This window comes from Pistacia vera, unplaced genomic scaffold (assembly GCF_008641045.1).
Source record: "Pistacia vera cultivar Batoury unplaced genomic scaffold, PisVer_v2 Contig99, whole genome shotgun sequence".
Lineage (NCBI taxonomy): Eukaryota > Viridiplantae > Streptophyta > Magnoliopsida > Sapindales > Anacardiaceae > Pistacia > Pistacia vera.
Window position 1 is genome coordinate 300,540 of NW_022196878.1, and position 22,666 is coordinate 323,205.

Sequence of the window (22,666 nt, forward strand, 5' to 3'; positions counted from 1 at the left end):
CATTCTTGATTCTGGCAATTTCCGGCGCCGATGGAACTCCCTAACACCACCATTAGATTCGTCGGAACCTATACATCAAAAGCCCCATGATTCCAATTTCGATTGGCAGTCAATCGTCACTGCCGCCACCACTCACCAGTCTCTTCGGGTGACAGGGGTGTTTTAGATAGATTTTAAACCTTAAAGGAGTATTATAGGGGTGTTTTTGATAAATTTCAAACATTTAGGGACTAAAATTTTTTTATAGAATACGGTCCAACCGACCGATCCAACCGGTCAAACCGAACCCTTAAATGGGTCATAGTCTGGTCCAATTTTCAGAACATTGCTGGCATGTGTAGAAGGAGTTTATACTCATCGTTGGGAGCATATTATATTTTACTAAATAAATTACTTAAACCTTCCAAATTCTCTAAATAAATTAGCTAGTTTTTACTCTACACCATAATAATTATGTTATTGGGATAACGTTATCCTTTATCTAAACCTTTAGACTTTGGTTTAATTAACTCTTTAACCATTACTTAGGCGTTCAAGTGAGAGAGGTAGTGTTATGAGCTATCCATCCAATACTGTATACTAATCTCAACTTTCATATTGACTCGTCTCGTGGTCGTGGATTCAAGATCATTTTTTCTTTACATGAGTATCAATTTCTATGATGAGAAAATGAAGAAGAAACCTCCATAGAAGTTAAAATAGAAGACGTAAACAATGTTAAGCATATGATATGAGCAGCAGTAGGTTGGTCACTCCTCCATTTCTTGCTGCAGAAGTATGTCATCAAGGATTGAATTTAGTTAAGTAAGCTTTTTCGTTTGCCTTCAACTTTCAAAAATCAAACAGTAGAATGAAAGGAAAATATATCTAATACCCAAATTTGATTCACAGTTACGACATTGATCTCGTAATCTGTTCGAAAAATACAATTGCATTGAATGTTATAAGTCTATCGTTAGTTTTCAATAAAGTCGATACTACCACCATTAATGTTCAGGGCACAAACCCAAAAACAAAAAGAAATACATTGTTGAAAGCACAAGGTTACTCAGCAAGAATGCAAAGAAACATGATGGGGATATAAAAATGTCACGGCAAGAGAATTTCTAAACAAACAGATGTAAAATTCCATTAATAGAAAACTAGATACATGGTGATAAAGATAAAACTATTTTCAGAGTTTTCCATCTTCACCATTTCCAGAATACATTGGAACCACACTTGTATTTGTCCTTCCCTTCACACTCCAACTTCAGATCATCAGAGATGAATGGCACTTTCTGCATAAATTTAAATCAAAAGAATAAAATGTTTGATTTTTTAATCCAAAAATAATCTTCAACACCTGATATACAATAAAAGAGATCTAAACGATATCTCAATATTTTCAATATCCGAGAAAATATGTTGTAGGCCAAAAGCCATGTTTCTCACTTCGACAAACACACTAATTTCGAACTCGAGTTTGCAAAGCGAAGTCTGAAGATTCCGAATTATCACAAAAATATACATAATGTTTTGATTTTAAATTACTTTCTTATAATTGCATATGAAAACTGTTTCTGAAAACATTTCAATCATCCGTGTTTTCTCAAATTTCCAATATTCCTTGTTTTCAGTAACTTTTTTTTTTCCTGCAACTGCATTCGAAATTGTTTCTGATAACATTTTATTATTCCTCAAAATTTATTATCTCCTCATCTTCAGAAACAAATAGAAAACTGTATTTAAATTCTAAAGAAAAAACGATTCTCCAGAGTAAAAACCTTTTGCTTGGCAAGATCTTGGCAGCCAGTGAAGTTCTCAGGGAACTTGCAGGTACCAAATTCGACAGTGTAAGCTCTAGCAAAATTAGCCCCACTTGTAGCCAATCTCTTCTTGTCATTCAATTCCTGAAACAGTAATTTTTATAAGAAATTAAAAATAAAATAACATATAATTCCAAAGAAATCAGGCTACAACAAGAGGAGACTTATTATTTTATTCTCTCTCAAATAAAAACCGACAAGCACAGTCTTTATACAGGAGCGAAATTCTAATTCCAGGAATCTTAATACTAACACTTATCACAAACTAAGACAAGTTCAACGTTAAGAAGAATAACAAAATTAGACTTTTAACAAAATAAGCTTAGTTAATCCCTAACAATTTTTTTTTCCCTGGAAACAAACAAGAAAGCAAGAAACCAAACCTTGTTAACTTTACTCTTTTCAAGGTACTCTTCAATGACGCCTGCATTAGCAGAAGAAGAAGCTACACTTGTGGTGAAAAGGGTAACTGCTAAAAACGCCATTGCAGCTTTCTTTGCTTCATTTCCTCTGGATTCTTTCGGCGCAGAAGCCATTTGAGCCCTGATCACAGGCAGCTTGTTGAGGCCTGGAGAGACCACAGAAGGCATTGAAGCAATCTTTGCATTGAGCTCAGAGGATCCTGCAGAGCCAGAAATGGCATAGCTGCAGGCCAAAACACTGGAGTTCATGGCTGCCGTTGAGCTCAAAAATTCAGCAAAAATATGAAAACTGAAGAAAATGGTTGAGGCTTAATGGCTAATTTGGTTTTATGAGATTGAGGATGTTTGATGAAGAGTGATGATGTGGAAGGATGATGGAATTGGTTTGGGATAAAAGATTGTGGATGGAGTGTGGATAAGGTGAGATTGCCTCATTCCTATTGGCAAACTTAGACACTTGAGGGGCTGATGACACTTCGTGGAATTGAAATATGTGTGAAGAGTTTCGATTTTGGACCCACTTTGAATCAGAATTTCTGTTCAGTATCTCTCTGCCACTGGCTCAAGAAAGATTATATTATATTAAAAAATTTATTCATTTTTCAGTAATGAATGAAGAATATATTTTATGATATAAAAATGAGAGCACCATTAAACTATAGGAATGAAAATATTGTAATATGAATTGTTATATCTGTAATTGTTAGTTAAAATTTGATGTTATAAAGATGATAATTTTATAATAAATATTAAAGTTTATGTTTTTTTTTCAAAAAAAACACAAATTCTATCCCTTTTAACAACTTTTTTTTCACGTGAATTACCTCTTAGTAGTTCAACAAGGACCTTTAGGTATATTATTTAAGAGTTTTTAAATTCGAATCCCTCATCAGTTACCATTAGATATAGCCACTGAAATTCTTACTCAATCGATAGTTTCAAGATCTGGAAGGAATTAGTTGAATTGTACGTAAACTAAACCGAACAATTCCCATCATAAAAAAAATAAAAAATAAAAAAAAATAACTTTTTTCATGTGTTTGAATTTATTGGTTGTACACAGAATATTCTTGATTCTCAGTTGCCATAAAAAGCTTATACAATTATATAAATAGATATATAAATGTGTATTTGATTATATAAAGTGACGTTATATATACAAAGCTTAACTCATTTTTTTTAATTTTATTTCATGTAATAGTTGATTTTAAAAATAATTTTGTGTAACTCCTCTTCCTACAATTAAAGTTATATTACCAAATCGCATAGGCCAAGATCTCAACTTTGTAATTTGTATACTCGTTGTATTGATTATACAATAATGTGGTCAAAAATCAGGTTTATTTCTTTTCATATTAAGTATTAACCACCGCAAAATATTTCTTACCAACCGTAACATCAATGCTTGGCAATTGTCAATTTTGTTAATTAATTAATTAATTTTATATATATATAAAAGAAAAAATTAGACTTAAGTAATGAGGTTTTCCAGCCTTAGTCTAAACAAAAATTGGCTGAGAAAGTTGAGAAAATTGAACCAAATTCTTTGATAAAGTCCAAAATTCATGTACATATAGAGGTCTTCTCAATGTATCCATTTGATAGTAAAAATGAAAATCATGAAGTTCTATTTAGGTCTACACAGGGCAGGAACAGAAACTATACGAACTTCAGATTTCAACTGCCACCCTGATCCAAAACTCTAATGCTTCAAAATTTCATATTGATGGTCCACAAATTCTTCAAAATATTAAAGCAAATATTCCCAGAAATGCCAACATATTTATAATAAATTATAACTGCATACTAGATATGGTGAAATATGGAATGCTTCAAGATCTAGCTAATATATAGTTTCCTGAAAAGGCTTATTTCATGTATCCCTGGTGAGATCACTTAATAAAAAAGTAACATCTATTATTGAAAAGTATTATATAACTCCCTAGATTATCAAAAAGAGAACCTCAAAAAAAAAAAAAAAAAAAAAAAAAAAAAAATCCCATATAAGTACTCCTAAGCCATGATCTATGTACACGTCACAAGTAAAAGTTCAACAATATAAATCTGCATATAAGACAGTCATTCTATTCAATATCATGTCAATGGTTAAACTATACATATTTTTGTAGGTAAATTCTTTGAAGCATGATTATCATAAATATCTCGATGCTAAGAAAAGTTCTAGCCATACTATTTTTTTTTTTTTTTTTTCCTTCTCGGAATTGAAACATATTCGAGGTAAGAAAAAAAAGAATACCAAAAGGCATAAGCACAAGGAACTGGGCGAAGAAAACAAATGTTAAATGCTCTTGATTGCTTTATAAAGTCTGAAGCAGAGCCTGAAAGCTACCTTATTGGCAATTGCGATCGCACAAGAATTTTCCCAAAGATGAATGTGCAAACAACATCAGTATCCAAATCTTTAGTCTCCTCAACTGCATCTTTACACTTTCGACCATTCAAAAACCACACCATTCAACAATCTACATTGGTGGTGGCAAGGTGTTCACTAATCCTTGATAGAACATAAGATTTCGGGCAAAGATAAAACTCAACCAGGAAGAGAGTTATGATGATAAGCCGGACACATCAAAATCGAATATGGTTGTTAAGCAGAAAACCTCAATTTTCAGGAGCCAAAATTATCCATGAAGGAATTGTATATCTACCTATTCATGCAATCATCTTAGTCGAGACAGTCTTTTTCTCTTTCGGTTCTTTTTACGTGCAGTGGCATTCTGTGTACTAGTATCAGAAGCCAAGGGAAGAGCCAGAGTAGATGATGGTATACCAGTAAATGTCCTGCCTTTCTTCAAAACCCATTTCAGAGGCAGATTACTTACAACTGCGCCAATATTATTTGAACGACTCAGTTCAACCAGTTGTTTAATTTGATCAAGCATCTGGTGAGTCCACGCCACAGACTGATCTAGAGCAACTGAGTCGTCCATTGGTATTTTCGATAGATTTATTAATACATCTTTTAATGACTGAAAAGACATGGAAGGTTTATATCCTTCACAACTTGCACACATCATATTGACTTTGATAATATGCTTGCAAATGTTTCCTTGCATTGACCATGCACAATCACAGAAAGCAAATTCTGAACCAGGGTTCCACACAAGATGTGTCAGGCTGCTGTCTTTCTGGCTCAAGACCTTTGCAAAGAGATGTTCCTTATCATCCAAGGTAACTGCAGAATCCGGAATTTGCAGTGCCCGGTGCCATGATGTAGATGCAATATATTCCTCCTTAACATTTTGAAAAGAATCACTTTCATCTGCATACCGATCAAGCCAGTAGCTTGAATGCAACTCAGTCGTCAACTTGTGTACTAACCAATCAACTCTCTGGAGTGCACCAAGATGTGAATCATCAAATAGTTTGGCTTTCAGCTTCACATGATAAGCTTCTATGGCACCAGATGCCTCCTGGCTAGCCAGTGGAAGAGTTTTCATTGTTGAAAGCCACATCTCTGTTACAAGGAAATAAATACATAAATAAATAAAAAATTCAACGTAACTAAGTTAGAGACAATTTCAAGAAGATGAATTAGTGTGTACATCTTTGAGTGAGAGAGAGAAGGAGGGAGAGAGAGAGAGAGATCTAACCGAGCTTAGGTACCCAAGAGGCTTTGAAGTACTCAATAAAGGCAGTTTGATCAACAAAATCCTGACTTAATTCTTCCAAGGAAGCAAAAGCATCACCTTCATCCCATATACTGTACAGTATATTTCCTAGTTGCTTGAAAATTTCCCGCTGAATTTCAATATTACTGCATTTTCTAACAATATTTCTAAGCCATGATCTACGAACACGCCACAAGGAAAAGGAGACAGGACAACAAAATATCTCCCTGAAAAAGTAGTCAAATACCAAGTATAAGAACGCCAATTTATGTAAAACAATTTTAATTCAAATCAAAATCTGGAGAACAAGAACCTTGCCTTATGGGATCAATCTCAGCCGCTGCGTCATCAATGAGAAATCCACTGATTTTCCATCCAATTTCAATGCCCTGAGCACGATCAAGTAAAGCTTTCATCCATTTAGCCACGTCAGGCTTAGCAGAGCTACGTGTGATGACCCATGCAACAGGGAGTGCATGTTGTCTAGAATCAAAAACAAGAAGTGTGCACAAGGGATACTGCCATGTAAAAAGAAAAAAAAATGGAGTAAATATAAACACAGTTTCCAGAAGCTAGTCTGAACTGGCATCAATGAATTGCTTACCTTAAGTCGCTTTATGCCAAATGTTGAATCAGCTGCCATGAGACTGCGATGACCGAAACGAATCATTTGTTGCAACTGCCATTCAGTTTGAATACCAAGAATGAAAGGATCTGTTTCTGATGAATCCTGATAAAAGAAAATAGATTTCTTATTGCGTTCAACCCACATTCGAATGCTAGCTTGATCATCTAGATCCAACTCATGGGTAGACCGTCTAATGATCATCCCAAGTTTTTGAACATACTGAGAAGCCAGAGTGTTGACATTAGGATTTGAACCACAGTATCGCTGAATACCCTCAATATGTTTCTCTAACACACTCTCTTCAGGAATGCCAAGATAGATCATAGACATTGTTTGCTGTTGAATCTCATTACAAATATAAGGAATTTTCTTGGCTCCAGGGCCAATGGCATCTCTGTCAAGGGGCCCATGGCAGATAAAACCTGACTTGTTGACATGACGCCTGTCATTATATATAATGAGTGCAAGTGATGGACGAGCATACAGCCTCTTCACTACAAAATGGCATGTACAGCCTCGCATGGACTGAGGTCTGGCAGCACGATTTCTGGTGTTAAGTCGATATCTTCGACTAGGTAACACACCACCACCTTCCCCATAATTTTCAGGACCAAATGAACACCAATACCTTAAAACATAATATAAAACAAAACCAATATCAGAAAAAAGTATCCAACTTAAGTAAACTTTGTTCAGAAAAATAAAGGGGAGGGAATGCCTTCTTATAAATATTTCTCCGAGCACCTAACCCTAATTACTCACATGACCTATTCCCAAGGGAACTTGACAGTTAAATTGGCAAATTACTTTCAAATGTGTTGTCATCCTCTACAAGGCTGCCAAGTTCCAGTCATAGTGTTAATCTTGATCTGCCAAGTTTCAGTCATAAAATTAATCTTGATAGTTGGAGTGGAAAACATAACTCAAAGGTGGTCACCACATATAACTCTATACTCGCAAAATTAATGAATGCCCCATTCAAACATGTTGAGATTCAGAGATAAGGGGAAAATCTTAAAAAAAAGAAACCAGTTACCGTTAATAAGTGTTTATACCACATATTGAGCACTTTGGAGTAGCAGTAACAAATATCATGGAGAGATGTACCACTACAAACTGCTTAATATGTGGTACAACAACTCCAATAGTTTTGAATCCCAAAATATAACAAAGGGAATACAATAAAAGGTTAACGATTACGGATCATCAAATATATTTACTCAATCAATGAACTGCCAAGGGGTAATTTAGCAAAGGTAAAATGTCAATATATACATTAGTATTGACCATATCTTTGTGGATTTTATAATCAAATCTGAGACTTACAGCCTATATTCCAAATATGCATCGTTCTTGTACTCCTTCAAGCTGCCCTTAGATCGTTTTCTTCCCCTCTCAATATGAAACCGTGTTGGGCATTCTACATTAGAGCACTCTCCAATTATAAATGAATCAACTCGTGAATAAGGAATGAGTGCTACATCATCATGATGCTCAGAAGAGCCAAACTTGGTCCAACTTAAATCAGCAGAAGAAAAATCCTCCTCTGGCGGATCCTGAATTGGAATATCCACAATGGATTCAATATCATCAGCTGTTCTCCAATATGTTGACTATACTATTCAAAATCCATATCTGCAACATTCAGCGCACAAAACCATAAATTTTCTTCTCTTTGATTAAAAAATCAGAAGAAATAAATTCACAAAGAGAAATCGCAAAACTTAAAAAAAAAAAAAAAAAAAAAAAAAAACAGTTCTAAACCTGATAAACTATCTGAGTCCACAGTATAAAAAAAACAACCCTGTAATTCTACTTCAAAAAATCCCACAAATTTACAAATTCAAAATAATGCACAAAGAACAAAAGCCTATAGGTAACACCTAACAAATTCATTTAAAAAAGAAAAAGTAAAAACAAAAACTAATTTAATATCAACCCGCAAAATAAATACACTTAACTAAAATATTTGAATCCTTACAAGCATTAAAAAAAAAAAAAAATACAAAACAAAAAACAAATCTGTAACCCTGCCTCAAAAACATCCCACAAACGTTCAAGTTCAAATAATGTGCAAATAACTGAAGCCAAACAAATAACGCTTAAACGTCACTGTTTTGAAGCGAAAAACTTATTCAAGAACAACCCAGAAAATAACTACAAATAGCTAAACAAGATAAACCTTTACAAATTTACAAAAACAACACTGAACCAATGTTCCAGAAACATCTTCATATAAATTAAAAAGTTCAAATAATGCACAAAAGAACTACAGCCAATTCAAAGTTTTTAAGAAAGAACTAATTCAACTAAACTCTTACAGGACTGGAACTTGCAATAACTCAAAAAATATTAAACCTTTACGAAAGAGCATAAGATGCCACATACAAATTCATGTCTTGAAGGTTTTGAACAACAAAAACTCAATCAAAATACTCACTGACAAACAAAAACAAACAAAACCAGTTTCTTAAAGACCTTAAAGAAGAAAAGAAGAATAAAGAGGACCTTAAAAGGATAAGGCGGTGATGCGAAGGGCCACGCCACGTGCACTGGTAGCGCCACTTGAAAGGCCAAAGGGGTTTTGGGGTTAACTGGAGCAGTTTCTGGTTGTTACTCTAGTGGGTGGATTTGAATAGGGGAAAGACTGGTTTGTCTTAGGGTTTGTAGAGAAGATGGTTTGAATTTTTCCTTGTTAAGAAATAAACTAAAATGGGATATGAAAAGGGTAAAATAGTCATTTTATTTTTATTTTTTTTGTGATAATTTATCAGGGTTTTAATTAATTATTAAAAAGATATTTCTTTTTTTTTTATATATATATATTTCAAAATTTAAGAGGGTACAATATTGTAATTTTTGTGGTATTCATTTTTTCATTTGAAATTAAATTTTAAACATAAGATTATTTAGATAAGAATTTTATTTTATCTATTAAAGAGTGACAAATGACAATCAACACTTTGATAAAAATATTTTTAAGAGTAACACTACACTCATTAACACTTCTCACTAACTTTCTCTCATTACCGTCACATGTCAGCTCACAATTCATCAGTTCACATGGGTCGTGTCTGTCCAATAATGGATTCTGCCTAACCAAGCCAATCATAAACTCCCACATAAGATTAGTGAGAAGAGTTAGTGAGAGGGGTTAGTGAGATTAGTATTATTGTATTTTTAATACATATTTTCAGCACAAGAATTACATTTTACCTCCACTTATTGAACTTTAACCCCATATCCTTTTTATTTATTTATTTTTTAAGTACACTAATACCATAAAATTAATTTTATATTGATTTTATTGAGACCAAAGGTGAAGGTGGAATATAATTTCCCAAAGGTTAAAAAATTAAAAATGATAGACCAAATCATTGAACATGTAGGTATTAGGGTATTGATCATACTATACAATTAATTACATATATCAAAGCATTTGTTAATTAAAATTTTTAATTTCATTAAACCCTACCAATCTGAAGCCCCAAACCCTAAAGCGTTGCCAGCTTAATATGATTCAACTCACTTTAGTTTCACGGATTTGTTATGTTACAAATAATGTCACTTAGCATTTTAAGTTTATTCAAATCAATGTTATATACTTGAATTCAAATCAATCAAATGAACATTACAGTTTGATTATTGACCAAAAACTTTACTTGGTTGAGAACATGAGATTGGAAGTAACATTAACTTTACTTAAAGCATTTTTCCTTAGCTAACGAAACACACATTTTGGAGACAGGATGATCCCTGATCTCATAAATGGAAAACAACAATGCTACAGACACCAGTGTTTTTACACCGAAATTTTATACCGGCTTACGTGTCTGCTGACTCAGACCATTCAACGCGTTTTATGTTAATAATTTTTTTCTAATGAACGGCCGTCCATAACATATGGACGGGAGTCCATTTACCACGGACGGGCGTCCTCATTTTGAGGACGCCCGTCCATTGGTAAATAAAATAAAAAATATTAAAAAAAATTGGGGACGGCCATCCCTTAAGTATGGACGGTCGTCCATTCCTCACGGACGGCCATCCATACTATTCCTTTTTTTTTTCCTTTTTTTTTTTTTTTTCTAAAATCTAGTAAAGAGTCTGACATTTCTGCCTCTTTGGAAGTATGAAGATCGCGTGGAAACTTTTCCAACCAAGGATCCTGCTATAGCATTCTCCAGTCAGAAGGCTATCCAAGTTGAAGAACCAGAGCCACTGGTAGATCTTAATTTAGGTGCTTCTGGCCCTACTTTTATTGGAGAAAGCATGGTACCTGTTATAGTGGCCTCCAGAGGCCATGAAGTCTACTCCCCCTTCAAGCCTTACAGCTGCTGGAAGAGAAAGCCCGTCAGTGACGCAGTCCACAAGCTCATCATGGTTTCAGTAGATAAAATCTCCTTACCGCCCTAGCTCATCAACAAATCATCAGCTTAAAACGAAAGTTAAGTACCTGTTTTGCCTTTTTTTTCTTCTTTGCGCTTCCTCTCCTCTTCTCTCTGCTTATTCTTCAGCTCCTTCTTGCGCGCACTGAACACGCACACAACGCCACAAGAAAAAATCAATAAGCTAAAATTTGATTAAAAAAAAAAAAAAAGACAAAACTCAAATGAGACAATAAGACTTTTAAAAAAAAATCCCAGATAAAAAAGAGACAGAAAAAAAAAAAAAAAAAGACAAAGCCCAAGTGTAAGAGGCACTGTCTCACTTTAAAGTACTTACATGATATAACAAAGAAGATTCACAAAAAGTTAGCAGAAGTAGGAACACAAAATAGGCCACAAAGTTTCAGGTACTTTTTCATCATGGCGATTGGCAGAGTTATTGTTGAAAAATGAATCTTTTTGGTAGAAAATGAAGATTGGCAGCAAGATTGGCTGCCAGTTTGGCATGAAGAGTCTTGAAGGCACGAAGAAATTCCAGAGAAGAAGATGCCGCGGCATTGAAGAAATTACGTCGCCGCATGACCTGCATGACAACCGTTGAAAAACTGTTCAACAGCAAGGATGATTCTGGACCTCCCTTCTCACCCACTCGATTCTCCGGTAAACCTGCAAAACACAAAATCACCATTCTTCGATTCCCAAAAATTATTGCATCCAGCTTTTCAGTCTAACCTTTGAATATAATACTGGTTGGTTGATTTTTGATTACTTGATTTCATTGTTTTAAAACTCAGCCCGGCCCGGCCGGTTCAACCGGTTCAACCGGGACCCGGAAGCTTCAACGGGCCGGGTTTCTACTTTTCCTATTCACCCAAAACCCTAGAATTTGGGTGGATGATCGGCGAGCAATTGACGGTCGGAACCTTAGGGCTTTTGAAGATAAAGCGCCGTTGAATGTAATGGTGGTGACATCGTTGATTTCCGGTGAGTAAATCAACCGAAAATTGAACAAATTTAGCAGCAGCAACGATGGGATTTCGTCGGCGATTGGAGAGGCTAACGGGGGTGGGGTGAGGTGGGTTTTGGTCGGGAGAAGGAGGGGAGTGATTCCTGAGTGATGGGGAGGGTTGTCGACGCCGGCGTGGATGAGATCTGGCCTGGAATACCCACGCCGGCGTCGGTGAGATCTGGCCGAAATCGAACCTATTTCGGCCAGATCTTGGGTAGGTTTTAGTGAAAATGGGCTCAGGGGATGATTGGGTTGCATCTGGGGTGTCGCCGCCGTCAATCGGTCGCCGGTCGATTTGCATTTAGGGTGTGTTTGATAAAGTTCAAACATATAGAGACTTACAGGTAATTTTCAGGGGTGTATTTGTTGAATTTTAAAATTTGTTGTCAACCGGTTTAACCAGCGGTCAAACCGGTTAAACCGGTCAACCCGGGACCCGGAGACTTTGCCGGGTTGCACCCCGGGTTGGGTTTTAAAACATTGCTTGATTTGGTGTTTGTACGTACAGATTATAATGGGCCATTGTTTCTGCCAAGAACTGCACTCAAGTCCCATTGTAGTTACAATCCATGTCTATTGGCAACAGGCCCGGCTTAACCCATAGGCAGGTGAGGCCCCTGCCTAGGGCCCCCCAAAAAAGGCGTAAAAAAGAGGGCCCCAAATTATTTTTTAATATATTTATAATTTTTTAATTCTCATCAATCCCACCAAACTCGCCTATCTATCTTTACCCAAGATTATTTTTTTAAGAGTATTTTAATATATTCGTAATTTATCAATTCTTATAATCTCACCATGTCCAATCAGTCATGCCTACTTAAAAGTTAAAACACAATTGGCGGCTATTTTTCTGTTGAAAATTGATACAATTTCACGCAATCTCCAACTCTCAAACGTCAAATCACATCTTCTCTCTCCCCCAAATCTCTTATATAAACCTCATTTTACTTAAACGTTTTCTCACCTTTTACTCAATTTATTCTCTACTGAGTTTACTCTCTTGTCTCACCTTTCTCATCTCTCTCTTGTCTCTCCTTTCTCATCTTTTGTCTCTCATTTCTCAACTTTATTATATAAATTTATCAAGTGAACTTGATTTACATTATTATTATTTTTATGCAAGGTAATATTAAGAGCTTTAAATCATTTTACTCTTAGCATTCTCAACTGATTTTACTTTATATTTGATCAAGTGAATAATTGATTTACATTATTATTTTTATGTAGGGTAATAATGTAAGATTTTTGAGTATCAGCACAGCAAAAAGCAAATTCAGGAGCATAAATCAGGTGCTAAAGTTCTTTCTTAATTTTTATAATTATTTTTATTTTAACAACATAATATTAAGAGCTTTAAATTATTTATTCTTTGAATATAGATGTCTACTAGGAAGTATATCTGATTTGAAAAACAAAAGGAAAAAAAAAAAAGATAAGAACTAATTCAATCCCAAAAGGTGCACTTGATAAATTTGTTATTAATACAAAACCAAATACTAGAAAAACCAAATGAAGATTTAAATGAAAAAACAATTGAAAATTGTGAAGAAATTTTTAAAGATAAAAATTCAATTCATCAAATACTAGTGAAGAGTCTCATGAAAATTTAGAAAAAATTTCATTCGACAAAAATGAAAATATTAATGATAAAGATGAACAACTATTAAAAATATTTATGACCCGGTACACTGGATAATTTCGACACAAACTTATGTATTTATTAGTTGAGAAGGTCCAATTAGACAAGTTTTTATATTCCAAGAGATGAAAATTCTAGACATTTTTCTACAATTCATTACATTCGAAAATTACCAAATGGAGAAAAACATGATGAAAATGGCTATATATTCAAAAGAATTAATAAAGTATTTTGTTTTTGTTGTAAATTATTTAGTTTAAAAGCAAATACAATTCAATTAGCAAATGAAGGGTGTGAGATTGGAAAAATCTAGTGCCAAGCTTAAAAGTCACGAACAAGCAATGAACATGCTATAAATATGAACATTTGGGTTGATGTTGAGATGATTGCTTAAAACAAAACAATTGATAAATATTTACAAGAGAAAATAAATAAAGAGAAAGAGCATTGGAAGAATGTACTATTAAGAATTATAGCGGTTGTAAAAAATCTTTCAAAAATAATTTGGCATTTCGTGGTACAATGAGAAGATTTATCAGAAAATAATGGAAATTTTTGAGTTTAATTGAAATGATTGCTGAGTTTGATCTAATAATGCAAGAACACCTTAGACGTATTCAAATGGAGAAATTCATACTCATTATCTTGGTCATAATATCAAAATGAGTTGATAAATATTTAGCATAAATATTTTAGCATTAGAAATAAGATACCATTATTAAAAAAATCAAGAATCAAAATATTTTTCATTTATACTTGATTGTACCCCAGATACAAGTCATCAAGAACAAATGTCACTATATTAAATGTAGATATTTCAATAAGTCCAATAAAAATAAAAGAGTACTTTATGATTTTATAAAGTGGATGATACTTCGGTCAATGCATTTTAATGATCTCACAGTATATTAAAAAATCTTGAACTTGATATAAATAATGTGAGAGGACAAGGATATGATAATGGGTTTAATATGAAAGGCAAACATCAAGTTGTGCAAAAAAGATTATTAGATATAAATTCTAGAGCATTTTATACACCATGTGGTTGTCACAGTCTTAATTTAGTTCTTTGTGATATGGCTAATTCATGTACAATGCTATTACATTTTTGGAGTGACACAACGTATATACTCATTATTTCTTCTTCTACAAAACGATGGAAAATTTTGCAAGATCTGTTTCTAATTTAACACTTAAGCCATTATCACAAACACGTTGGGAAAGTCTGTTTGAAAGTGTTAAAGCAATAAAATTTCAAGCTCCACAAATAAGAGATGCTTATATCAATTAGCAGAAACTAGTGAAGATCCTAAAAAAAAAAGTGAAGCTATTTCTTTAGTAACATAGGAGATTGAAAATTTTGAATTTCTATTAGGCATGAATATTTGGTATGAAATGTTATTTGCTGTTAATACGGTTAGTAAATATTTACAATCTAAAATATAGACATTGTTGTTGTAACAGATCAGTTGAAAGTTCTTGTTTCATTTTTTAAAAAATATAGAGAAAATGGGTTTACATCTTCTAGGATTTCTACTAAAGAGATTCAGAGCAAATGAATATAGAACCAAAATTTCATGAAAAACGTATAATAGAGAAAAAAACATTTGATGAGGATGAAAACGAAGAGAGAAATTGTCTGCTGAAGAATCTTTTAGAATAAATTATTTCACAATTTAGTTGATCATGCCATTTCCTCACTTCAAAGTAGGTTTGAACAATTTAAATATATAGTAATAATTTGGTTTCATTTATAATATAGAAATGTTAAAATTGCTTGATAATGATAGTTTGCAGAAACATTGTTTAATCTTGAAAACTTTTTAAAATATGACATGCTCCTGATATTGATGGTTTAGATTTATATCAGAATTAAAAATTTTAAAAGAAATTATAAACGTGGAAATTAAAACACCACTTGATACAGATTTTATAAAAAAAATGAATTCTTTCTCAAATGCATGGATAGCTTATAGAATATTGTTAACTATTACTGTTACTGTAGCCTCAGTAGAAAGAAGTTTTTCAAAATTAAAGTTAATAAAATCTTATTTGCGTTCAACTAATCACAAGAAAGATTAGATAATTTGGCTATATATCAATTGAAAAAGATTTGGTTCTAAACTTGAATAAAAATTTAATTAGTGATTTTGCATCTCAAAAGGCAAGAAAAATAAATTTGAAATAATTTTTTAATATATACTTATATTATTAAGGCCCTAAAATAAATCTAGGCTAGGGTCAAAATGTTCTAGAGACGGCCCTGATTGCAATGAGGACGCGACTGTAAGTCATGTCCTGTACAAGACGGTGGCAAAGACTTTTTAAACCAACCCTCTAGTCCGGGTGAATGTAGTGGCAGTAAGGATCATCAAAACAACCCAAGAAACCGACAAGTCAGTGAATATTTTTTTTCATGACAGTATATGAAAGCTCTGAGTTATGTGCTTTAACGCCCGTCCACACAATTTGGACGGCTCCATTTTTTTTTTTTTCTAAAACACACAACTTTTATGGACAGTCGTCCATAATACTATGAACGACCGTCCGGGATGTTAACGGCCGTCAAAAGTGGACAGCCATCCATTTATGTCAGTATTCAATCGTCTAACGTGCTGCCTCCACGTGTTTTGTGCACTTTTCGGTGGATATAGATTTTTGATGGAAAATCTTATTTTATCGGAGGGTATCGATACCAAGTCTTTTTTGACCTCTGAGAAATTGATTTCCATGCATTCCCCCGTCAAGCATCAAGCATTTTTGCTCATAGCAGACCCTAATTGACAAAACAATATTTACAAACTAGAGAGGACCACTTCCGAAACCAAAAATCAAAAAGTTGGGCTCACAACTTGATACATTCGTTTTTAGTTGAATGAATGAATCCGCTACTGGCTTCAATGTTAACTTCAAAAGTGAGTACAAAAGCATAATTGATTGTTCCAACAGATAATATTTTGTAATGGCCTATACAATTTAATGAAAAATGAGCTTATAAACCGATGAATCTTGTAACAAGGATATGCGACTAGCTCCAACCGGTCAAGCCTAATCTGTCAGCAAGATTATACATTACTAGTTTATCCCAAACAGAGCCTAGGAGGTGCTCTCCTCCGATAGCAAATGTCAACGCCCATGAGGAGAGAAGAACTGCAAAGACTGAAAACCCAACCGCCGATGCAACAACATCTACAAAAGAATATATTCAATAAAACTGCTGCAAAGAAGAGATGGTGCGTAAAGATATAATGAGCAATTTAGAAAGTACACAATTTCCCTTCATCTCCAATATGCAAAAAAGGAAACCAATCCATCTATTGGAGATGGACCTCTCAAGTCTATGTATGCAAACCAATTGTACCCAAGACTGCTGCACCTTGGCTTCTACCAGATAATAATGTAGGAATGAGATGTGTAACTATGAGAACTCAAAAAAGGGGTGGCAACAAAACCAAATTTCTACATACTTTTTGTTAAAGTAAGCATGAACTTCAAAAATTTGAACCAAAAGATGCAAGACATACAAGAGGGAGGATGATCAGATAGAGCTAAAATATAAGACAAAATTATACATTAAATTAAGTATAGCTCTACCAAAAAATAAGTAAATGTGTCATTAATAAAAAAAAAAAATAGAAAGAATTATAGTAACACTATGATGAGTACAAGAGTCAACCTTTGCGCAAGAAGGCTCCCACTGGAGCTTTACTAAGATTGGCAAGAGCATAATAATACATTAAGCTGGTAGATACTATCTGGGGTATAGATTCTCTATGTATCTTTCTCCAACCTCCTATTATGCTAATTAATTTCAATCCCCTCCTCATCTAATTGTTCCAAAACTTTTAAAAATCTTGTGACATGTGAAATTATAGAATTGCATAGGCCAAAATTTAATTATTTACCTAGTTTTTAATTGCAATGTGGTTAAAACTTTAAAAAAATCTTAGAAAACATGTGAAAAAACTTTTATTGCCATATGTCAATCATCACAACCTAACACCCTTAAAAACTTGTTCTAAATTCTTAATCTGATATCTGGTTGTCCAAAACAACCATTATACAAGAAGTGTCATTTGTCAATGATTGAAAACTGCTGAAATGAGTAAGAAAGAAAAATGATCAAGCATTCAAGGATGAAAACACTTCATAATGGCAATAAAAACTTGTCATGCTTTATCTAGAAGAGAGGAAAAATTAAATAAGAAAGTAAGCAACCATATGTTAATCATCACCCCTTTTCATCTTTTCATTAATTCCTATTGTGAAATATGTTTGCTCTAATAGTTAAACAAAACCTATTGATAAATGGATCCAATATCTGAACAACCAAGCCAAAAGATGTTTTGGAATACATTGTAGTTCCCAATAATATTAAATTATGATTATTTACAAATTCACAAAGACAAAAATAAGTGTTTTGGAAGCTCGTAGAACCGAAAAGGAATAGATTAAATAAAGTCAATTCTGAACTTACAAGGTTATAATTGTCACATGTCACATGTCACAAGATCCTTAAAAGTTTAGGAATAATTAGATAAAAAGAAGATCCAAATTCTAGGTGGATAAGCAAGTAAGGTTCTAACTTAAGCAAGCTCAACAAGTGAAAATCGGGTGTTGTATCTCAATGTCATGAAATTGGTTAATTAAATCTTATTCTCTCTAAAAATTAAAGTCATGTTTGAAGCACTTTTGTCAAAAGGGGTTTAAACCAAAAAAGCTTACGATAGAGTACTCAGTCAAAACTAAATTCTGGATAAGCACCTATCAAATGCTTCTCAAGAAGCCATTCAAGTGCTTATGAACTCAAAATGCTTCTCTATAGAAGTCCCAAGGGCCTATTTGATGCTTCTACAATAAGTACGCTCCCAAAAAGCATTTTTGTTTCCCTTTTGACGATTAGAAAGTGCTTGTAACAATGACAAAGACACTCCCAAGCACTCCAAAATTATTGCATATCATTTGATAACTTCACCATTTTACTAAGTAACTGTCCTCATTCTCCAAAACACTCTAATAACATCATCGGTCAGGATACTGTAACAACAATTTTTAAGTAAAATTTGACGCAAATTGTTTTTTTCGTTAATCCATTGCAATCGAATGAAGCTAAAGGTATCTTATTTTTTATGTCAACTCATTAACTTTTAAACATTGAAATTGCAATGGATGAATGGTTATAATTTGATATCACAAATTTAAGTTAAAAAATCCTAAAAGGAGTGCTAACTGCAGTACCTTTCACACTTGATCTGTGTCTCGCAGAAAACAAGCGAGTGTTGCTGGCAACGGCAGCTAGTACTCCTCTTAGCCCAAACCAAACATTAAACTCACTCGGCATTGCAAAGAAAGACCCATTGACAAACACAGCTAGTTCAAAATTAAAACTTTGAGATTGTGGCTGTTTCTACTCTAACTCAAGACTAACCCATATTATTCTTTGCCCTTTAAATTCAATTTTAAAAATAAACTTCCCCTAAAGTTTTAACTTTTATATCAAACCCTAAACCCTAGATCTAAATTGGAGGAATTAAAATGCGATTGACCCACAAAAGAAAAACAAAAAAGAAAGCTAAAACGACATCGTAGAAAGAGAGATTTACAGCGACGGAGACGAGGGAAAGCGCGAGAGTGGCGGAGAACGGGCCAGAAGTAGAAGCAATTGACGGCCCAAAGCAAGGGCAAAAGGGCGAATCCAAAGTGATAGAATTTACGAGCGTAGCTCAACGACTCGTCCTCCGTCAGACCCAGAGGGCCGTCGATCGTCGGCCACACCGGCGTCGACAATGCTATCGAATTGCCGCTGTTGGGAATGATCGGACTGTTGCTCTCTGAAGTTTCCATATTTGAAACTAAAGAATTGACTTCAAATCATAAAATTGGAGTTCGCTCTTTTTTCGCATATCCTCATAAGCCGTGACCAAGACTCGGACCGGATGGAGCGGACCGGTTCCGATTATAAGTTGTATTGGCAGAATTTCAGAAACTGCCCCTCACTTTTTGCTAATCAACTTATGGAACTTTTGTCGAAACTCGAAAATAGTCAAATGCTAGCCCTAATACCAGCCAATTCCATTAACTTGCAAATTGAAATTTGCATAAAATTACTATTTTCTCCTCTCTACTATTATATTTGAAATCGTTTTTGCCATTTCCAATATTCAAACCCAACACTTCTAAGTATTCAATTCAAATAACCAAAGTATATATTAATAGTATTTTATAAAAATTATTATACAAAAATAAAATAAATAAAATAAAATAATAATTCACATATAATTTTTTTTTTTTTTGTAAGTAAGAAAAATTTTACATATCTCACCTGTCTGGGACTCAAACCCAGAATCATTTGATTCGGAGTCTTTTACTTGACTCATTGAACCAGATAGGCCAATTGATATGCTTAATTTTGTTAAAGTAGTGAACTAGTGATGAATCGTTAGAATCCAATTAGGAGGAAAATCTTTTTATCATATTTAATGAGTGGGGGCAAAATAGAAATTTCATAAATATTTTAACTTGCAAGTAATCAACGAAATAACGATGGTGTTAGGGCTTAAGGGTGGTTTTTTTACTATTTTCCAAAAAAGTGCCTAAGTTTTAGATTAGCAAAAAGTGAGGGATAGATTTTGAAATCCATGATGGAGAGAAAATCATTTGCCTTCCTAAGGTTTCAAAAAGTCTTCTGCATGTTTGGCTTAGTATTTTTATCCATATTCTGGATCATATTCTCGAAATAATGTTTGGCACATTATTCCAGAAATATTACCCTATTTTTTAATTACTTTTAGACCCCATAAAGTTATTAATTTCACTAAATACCCCCTGAAAAAAGTTTAAAAATTAACAAAAACACCCCCATCAACCCAACTTGTCAGATTCCGACAACCACCGTCGGTGATAGTCGGAATCTGTACAACGGCCTAACTTCCGACCAGAAATAGCCGGAATTTCACCGATGTGGCCTTTTCCGGCCAGATCCACCCAGAAATAGCCGGAATTTCACCGATGTGGCCTTTTCCGGCCAGATCCACCATGGATCTGGCCGAAAAAGGCCAAAGATGGCCGTCGTTTGGCCTTTTTCGGCCGTCGACGGCCATAATAGACCGTAGATCTGGCCTTTTCCGGCCAGATCCAACATGGATCTAGTCGGAAAAGGCCATAACGACGTGTTACGGCACAGATCCAACCGGTCTGTGCCGTAACGAAATTTTTCAGTCAGATTTTGACGGTGTTGGCCGGAATCTGGCACTGCAGGTGGTGGGGGTGTTTTTGTCATTTTATATATTAGGGTCTTTAATTAAATTAGTAAACCTAAGGGCTTTTTCATAAATTTTTAAAATTTACCTTGTAATACTCCCCTATCCAATAACCCAATACTATCCCCAAAATCCTATCCAAAATACTAAATCAAACGCACCCCTTACTTTGCGGAGAATTATGCTGATTTTAATCAGCTGCCCCCCCATACTTTCTAAAATTCATTAACTAAGGACTACAACAGTAACGTCATCGAAGCTACGGTTATTTATGAGTAGGTCAAGTCTCTTGATACCTTTACAAATAATATCAGTAGGATATAATTAAAAACAACACACCTTTTTTATTTTTTTTATTTGTGAAGACACTCTAGGGCTTCATCTTAAGTATGAATGAGAAAAGGAAACTCTTGTCGGTCCTTAGGATATATCTTTTACCAATAAAAATTAGTTCACAATTCGATCTTATAAACTTTATCTCACAACTTTTGATGTGAGAGTTTACAATTGGACAAGCAAGACTCATAGCGACAAGCATGACTCATTTGCGAGCTATCACGTCAGGAGTTCTAAGAAAAGTTTACAAGATTAGATTGTAAGTATAATATTACCCATTGTTTGCGAGCATAGTTTTAGGCCCTGCCCCTAGGTACGGGCTAGGCTCGGGATAACCATCGCTAGGCCCGGCTCGGCTCGAGTTTTTATTATTTAAAAAAAAAATTATATTTATTTTATTTGATTCTGATTTTGAAATCAATTATAATTTTAGTCAAATCTAAGATCTCTTGTCCACCATATTAATCTTACACACAAAAAATACGATGGTTAAAGCAAGAGATACTATTAATTAAGTTAAATAAATTACAAAGAAAAATATATCAAAAATTACCTTGAGAAAAATAATTATAAAAATTAACATGAGTCAAGATTAGGAGTCACAAAAAGCTCGTCGGGCCAAGCTGGGCATTACTAAACATCCACAACAAGCCGGGTAGGTCATGGGGTCAGGCTTAGGCCGAGCCAAGGGTTACCCGGTCTCGGCCCGCCCATTGTCATCTCTAGACTCTTTGGTTTGATAGAATGTAGATATCAATTATAAATTGATAATTGATAATTCTATTAATGACTTTTATATAAGCACTTTGATTTTCTTGCTTGTTATGGGTTTTTCCCCCAATTCTTTCACATTTTTGGACCCTTTTAGTGAAATCTATATTTTTCTTAAATATCCATCTTAAGTATAGTCTTAACAATTAAGATTTAAAAAAAAAAAAAAAAAATTGATATATAGATGACATGAATTCAATGATTTATTGTATCAATGATTGAAAATAAAAACTCCTGATTTCCATAGTAAAACACATTGTTTCATATACTACTTAAGATTTGATTCATGAATATTCAAAACAAATTATTAGAATATCTTCTCCACTAATAATCCAGTGATATATCTTTAGCTCACACGTTAAATGTTTCGAAATGTATGTATCAAGATTTATTAAGTATAATTTTTCCGAGGCTCGGGCACCGTTTTTTTTTTTTTTTTTTTTTTTTTCCAAGCCATTTTTAAGTCATTAAATCACAACACTTTGTATGACTATGATTTAATGTAACTTATATAATTGAAGCAGCTAAAATGCAATTCAAATGCATGAGTCCAATTTGACATTCATCACAGACATCAATCGTAGAGGGAAATTCCCTATATATTGACCTTTCTTTCTTTTTTACCCTTTTAATTTTCTTTTTCCAACTCGATTAATAGAATGAATCCATCATAATATAATGCGTAGAGAGAAATAAAAACTTTGCAGTGCTCAATCATTTATTTTATTGTTCGAAAAATAATGTTATCCCAGTATCACAGCCACAGGATGCCCC

General features: G+C 33.8%; 3 protein-coding genes across 3 annotated transcripts; all 3 read right to left on the reverse strand.

Annotated features, from left to right (window-relative positions):
* Positions 1-1,058: 1,058 nt before the first annotated feature.
* Positions 1,059-2,640, reverse strand: LOC116121479 (photosystem I reaction center subunit N, chloroplastic). The gene is made up of 3 exons (XM_031407432.1): positions 2,192-2,640; positions 1,767-1,892; positions 1,059-1,280 (listed from the first exon to the last, which is right to left on the reverse strand). Exons 1-3 carry the CDS (start codon positions 2,477-2,479, stop codon positions 1,191-1,193), a joined length of 504 nt encoding a protein of 167 aa, XP_031263292.1. The 5' UTR covers positions 2,480-2,640; the 3' UTR covers positions 1,059-1,190.
* Positions 2,641-4,423: 1,783 nt separating this feature from the next.
* On the reverse strand, positions 4,424-11,657 carry LOC116121491. Its single transcript, XM_031407441.1, has 7 exons — positions 11,648-11,657; positions 11,462-11,544; positions 7,817-8,103; positions 6,467-7,118; positions 6,181-6,380; positions 5,845-6,089; positions 4,424-5,708 (listed from the first exon to the last, which is right to left on the reverse strand). Exons 1-7 carry the CDS (start codon positions 11,655-11,657, stop codon positions 4,912-4,914), a joined length of 2,274 nt encoding a protein of 757 aa, XP_031263301.1. The 3' UTR covers positions 4,424-4,911.
* A 4,690-nt stretch (positions 11,658-16,347) lies between these two features.
* Positions 16,348-19,497, reverse strand: LOC116121502 (probable gamma-secretase subunit PEN-2). Its single transcript, XM_031407451.1, has 2 exons — positions 19,130-19,497; positions 16,348-16,715 (listed from the first exon to the last, which is right to left on the reverse strand). Exons 1-2 carry the CDS (start codon positions 19,368-19,370, stop codon positions 16,555-16,557), a joined length of 402 nt encoding a protein of 133 aa, XP_031263311.1. The 5' UTR covers positions 19,371-19,497; the 3' UTR covers positions 16,348-16,554.
* Between the last annotated feature and the right edge of the window lie 3,169 nt (positions 19,498-22,666).

What these genes read in the sequence shown, in the direction of transcription:
- LOC116121491 (XM_031407441.1), bottom strand. An exon ending in GCATATTTGGAATATAGGCT is followed by an intron (nt 7,119 to 7,816) that starts GTAAGTCTCAGA and finishes TTATGTTTTAAG; the next exon opens with GTATTGGTGTTCATTTGGTC. An exon ending in CTCTTGGGTACCTAAGCTCG is followed by an intron (nt 5,709 to 5,844) that starts GTTAGATCTCTC and finishes TCCTTGTAACAG; the next exon opens with AGATGTGGCTTTCAACAATG.
- LOC116121502 (XM_031407451.1), bottom strand. Translation starts at nt 19,370, where the DNA reads ATGGAAACTTCAGAGAGCAACAGTCCGATCATTCCCAACAGCGGCAAT. An exon ending in TTTCCCTCGTCTCCGTCGCT is followed by an intron (nt 16,716 to 19,129) that starts GTAAATCTCTCT and finishes ATTCTTTTGTAG; the next exon opens with ATGTTGTTGCATCGGCGGTT.
- LOC116121479 (XM_031407432.1), bottom strand. Translation starts at nt 2,479, where the DNA reads ATGAACTCCAGTGTTTTGGCCTGCAGCTATGCCATTTCTGGCTCTGCA. An exon ending in AAAAGAGTAAAGTTAACAAG is followed by an intron (nt 1,893 to 2,191) that starts GTTTGGTTTCTT and finishes TTACTGTTTCAG; the next exon opens with GAATTGAATGACAAGAAGAG. An exon ending in AAGATCTTGCCAAGCAAAAG is followed by an intron (nt 1,281 to 1,766) that starts GTTTTTACTCTG and finishes AAATTTATGCAG; the next exon opens with AAAGTGCCATTCATCTCTGA.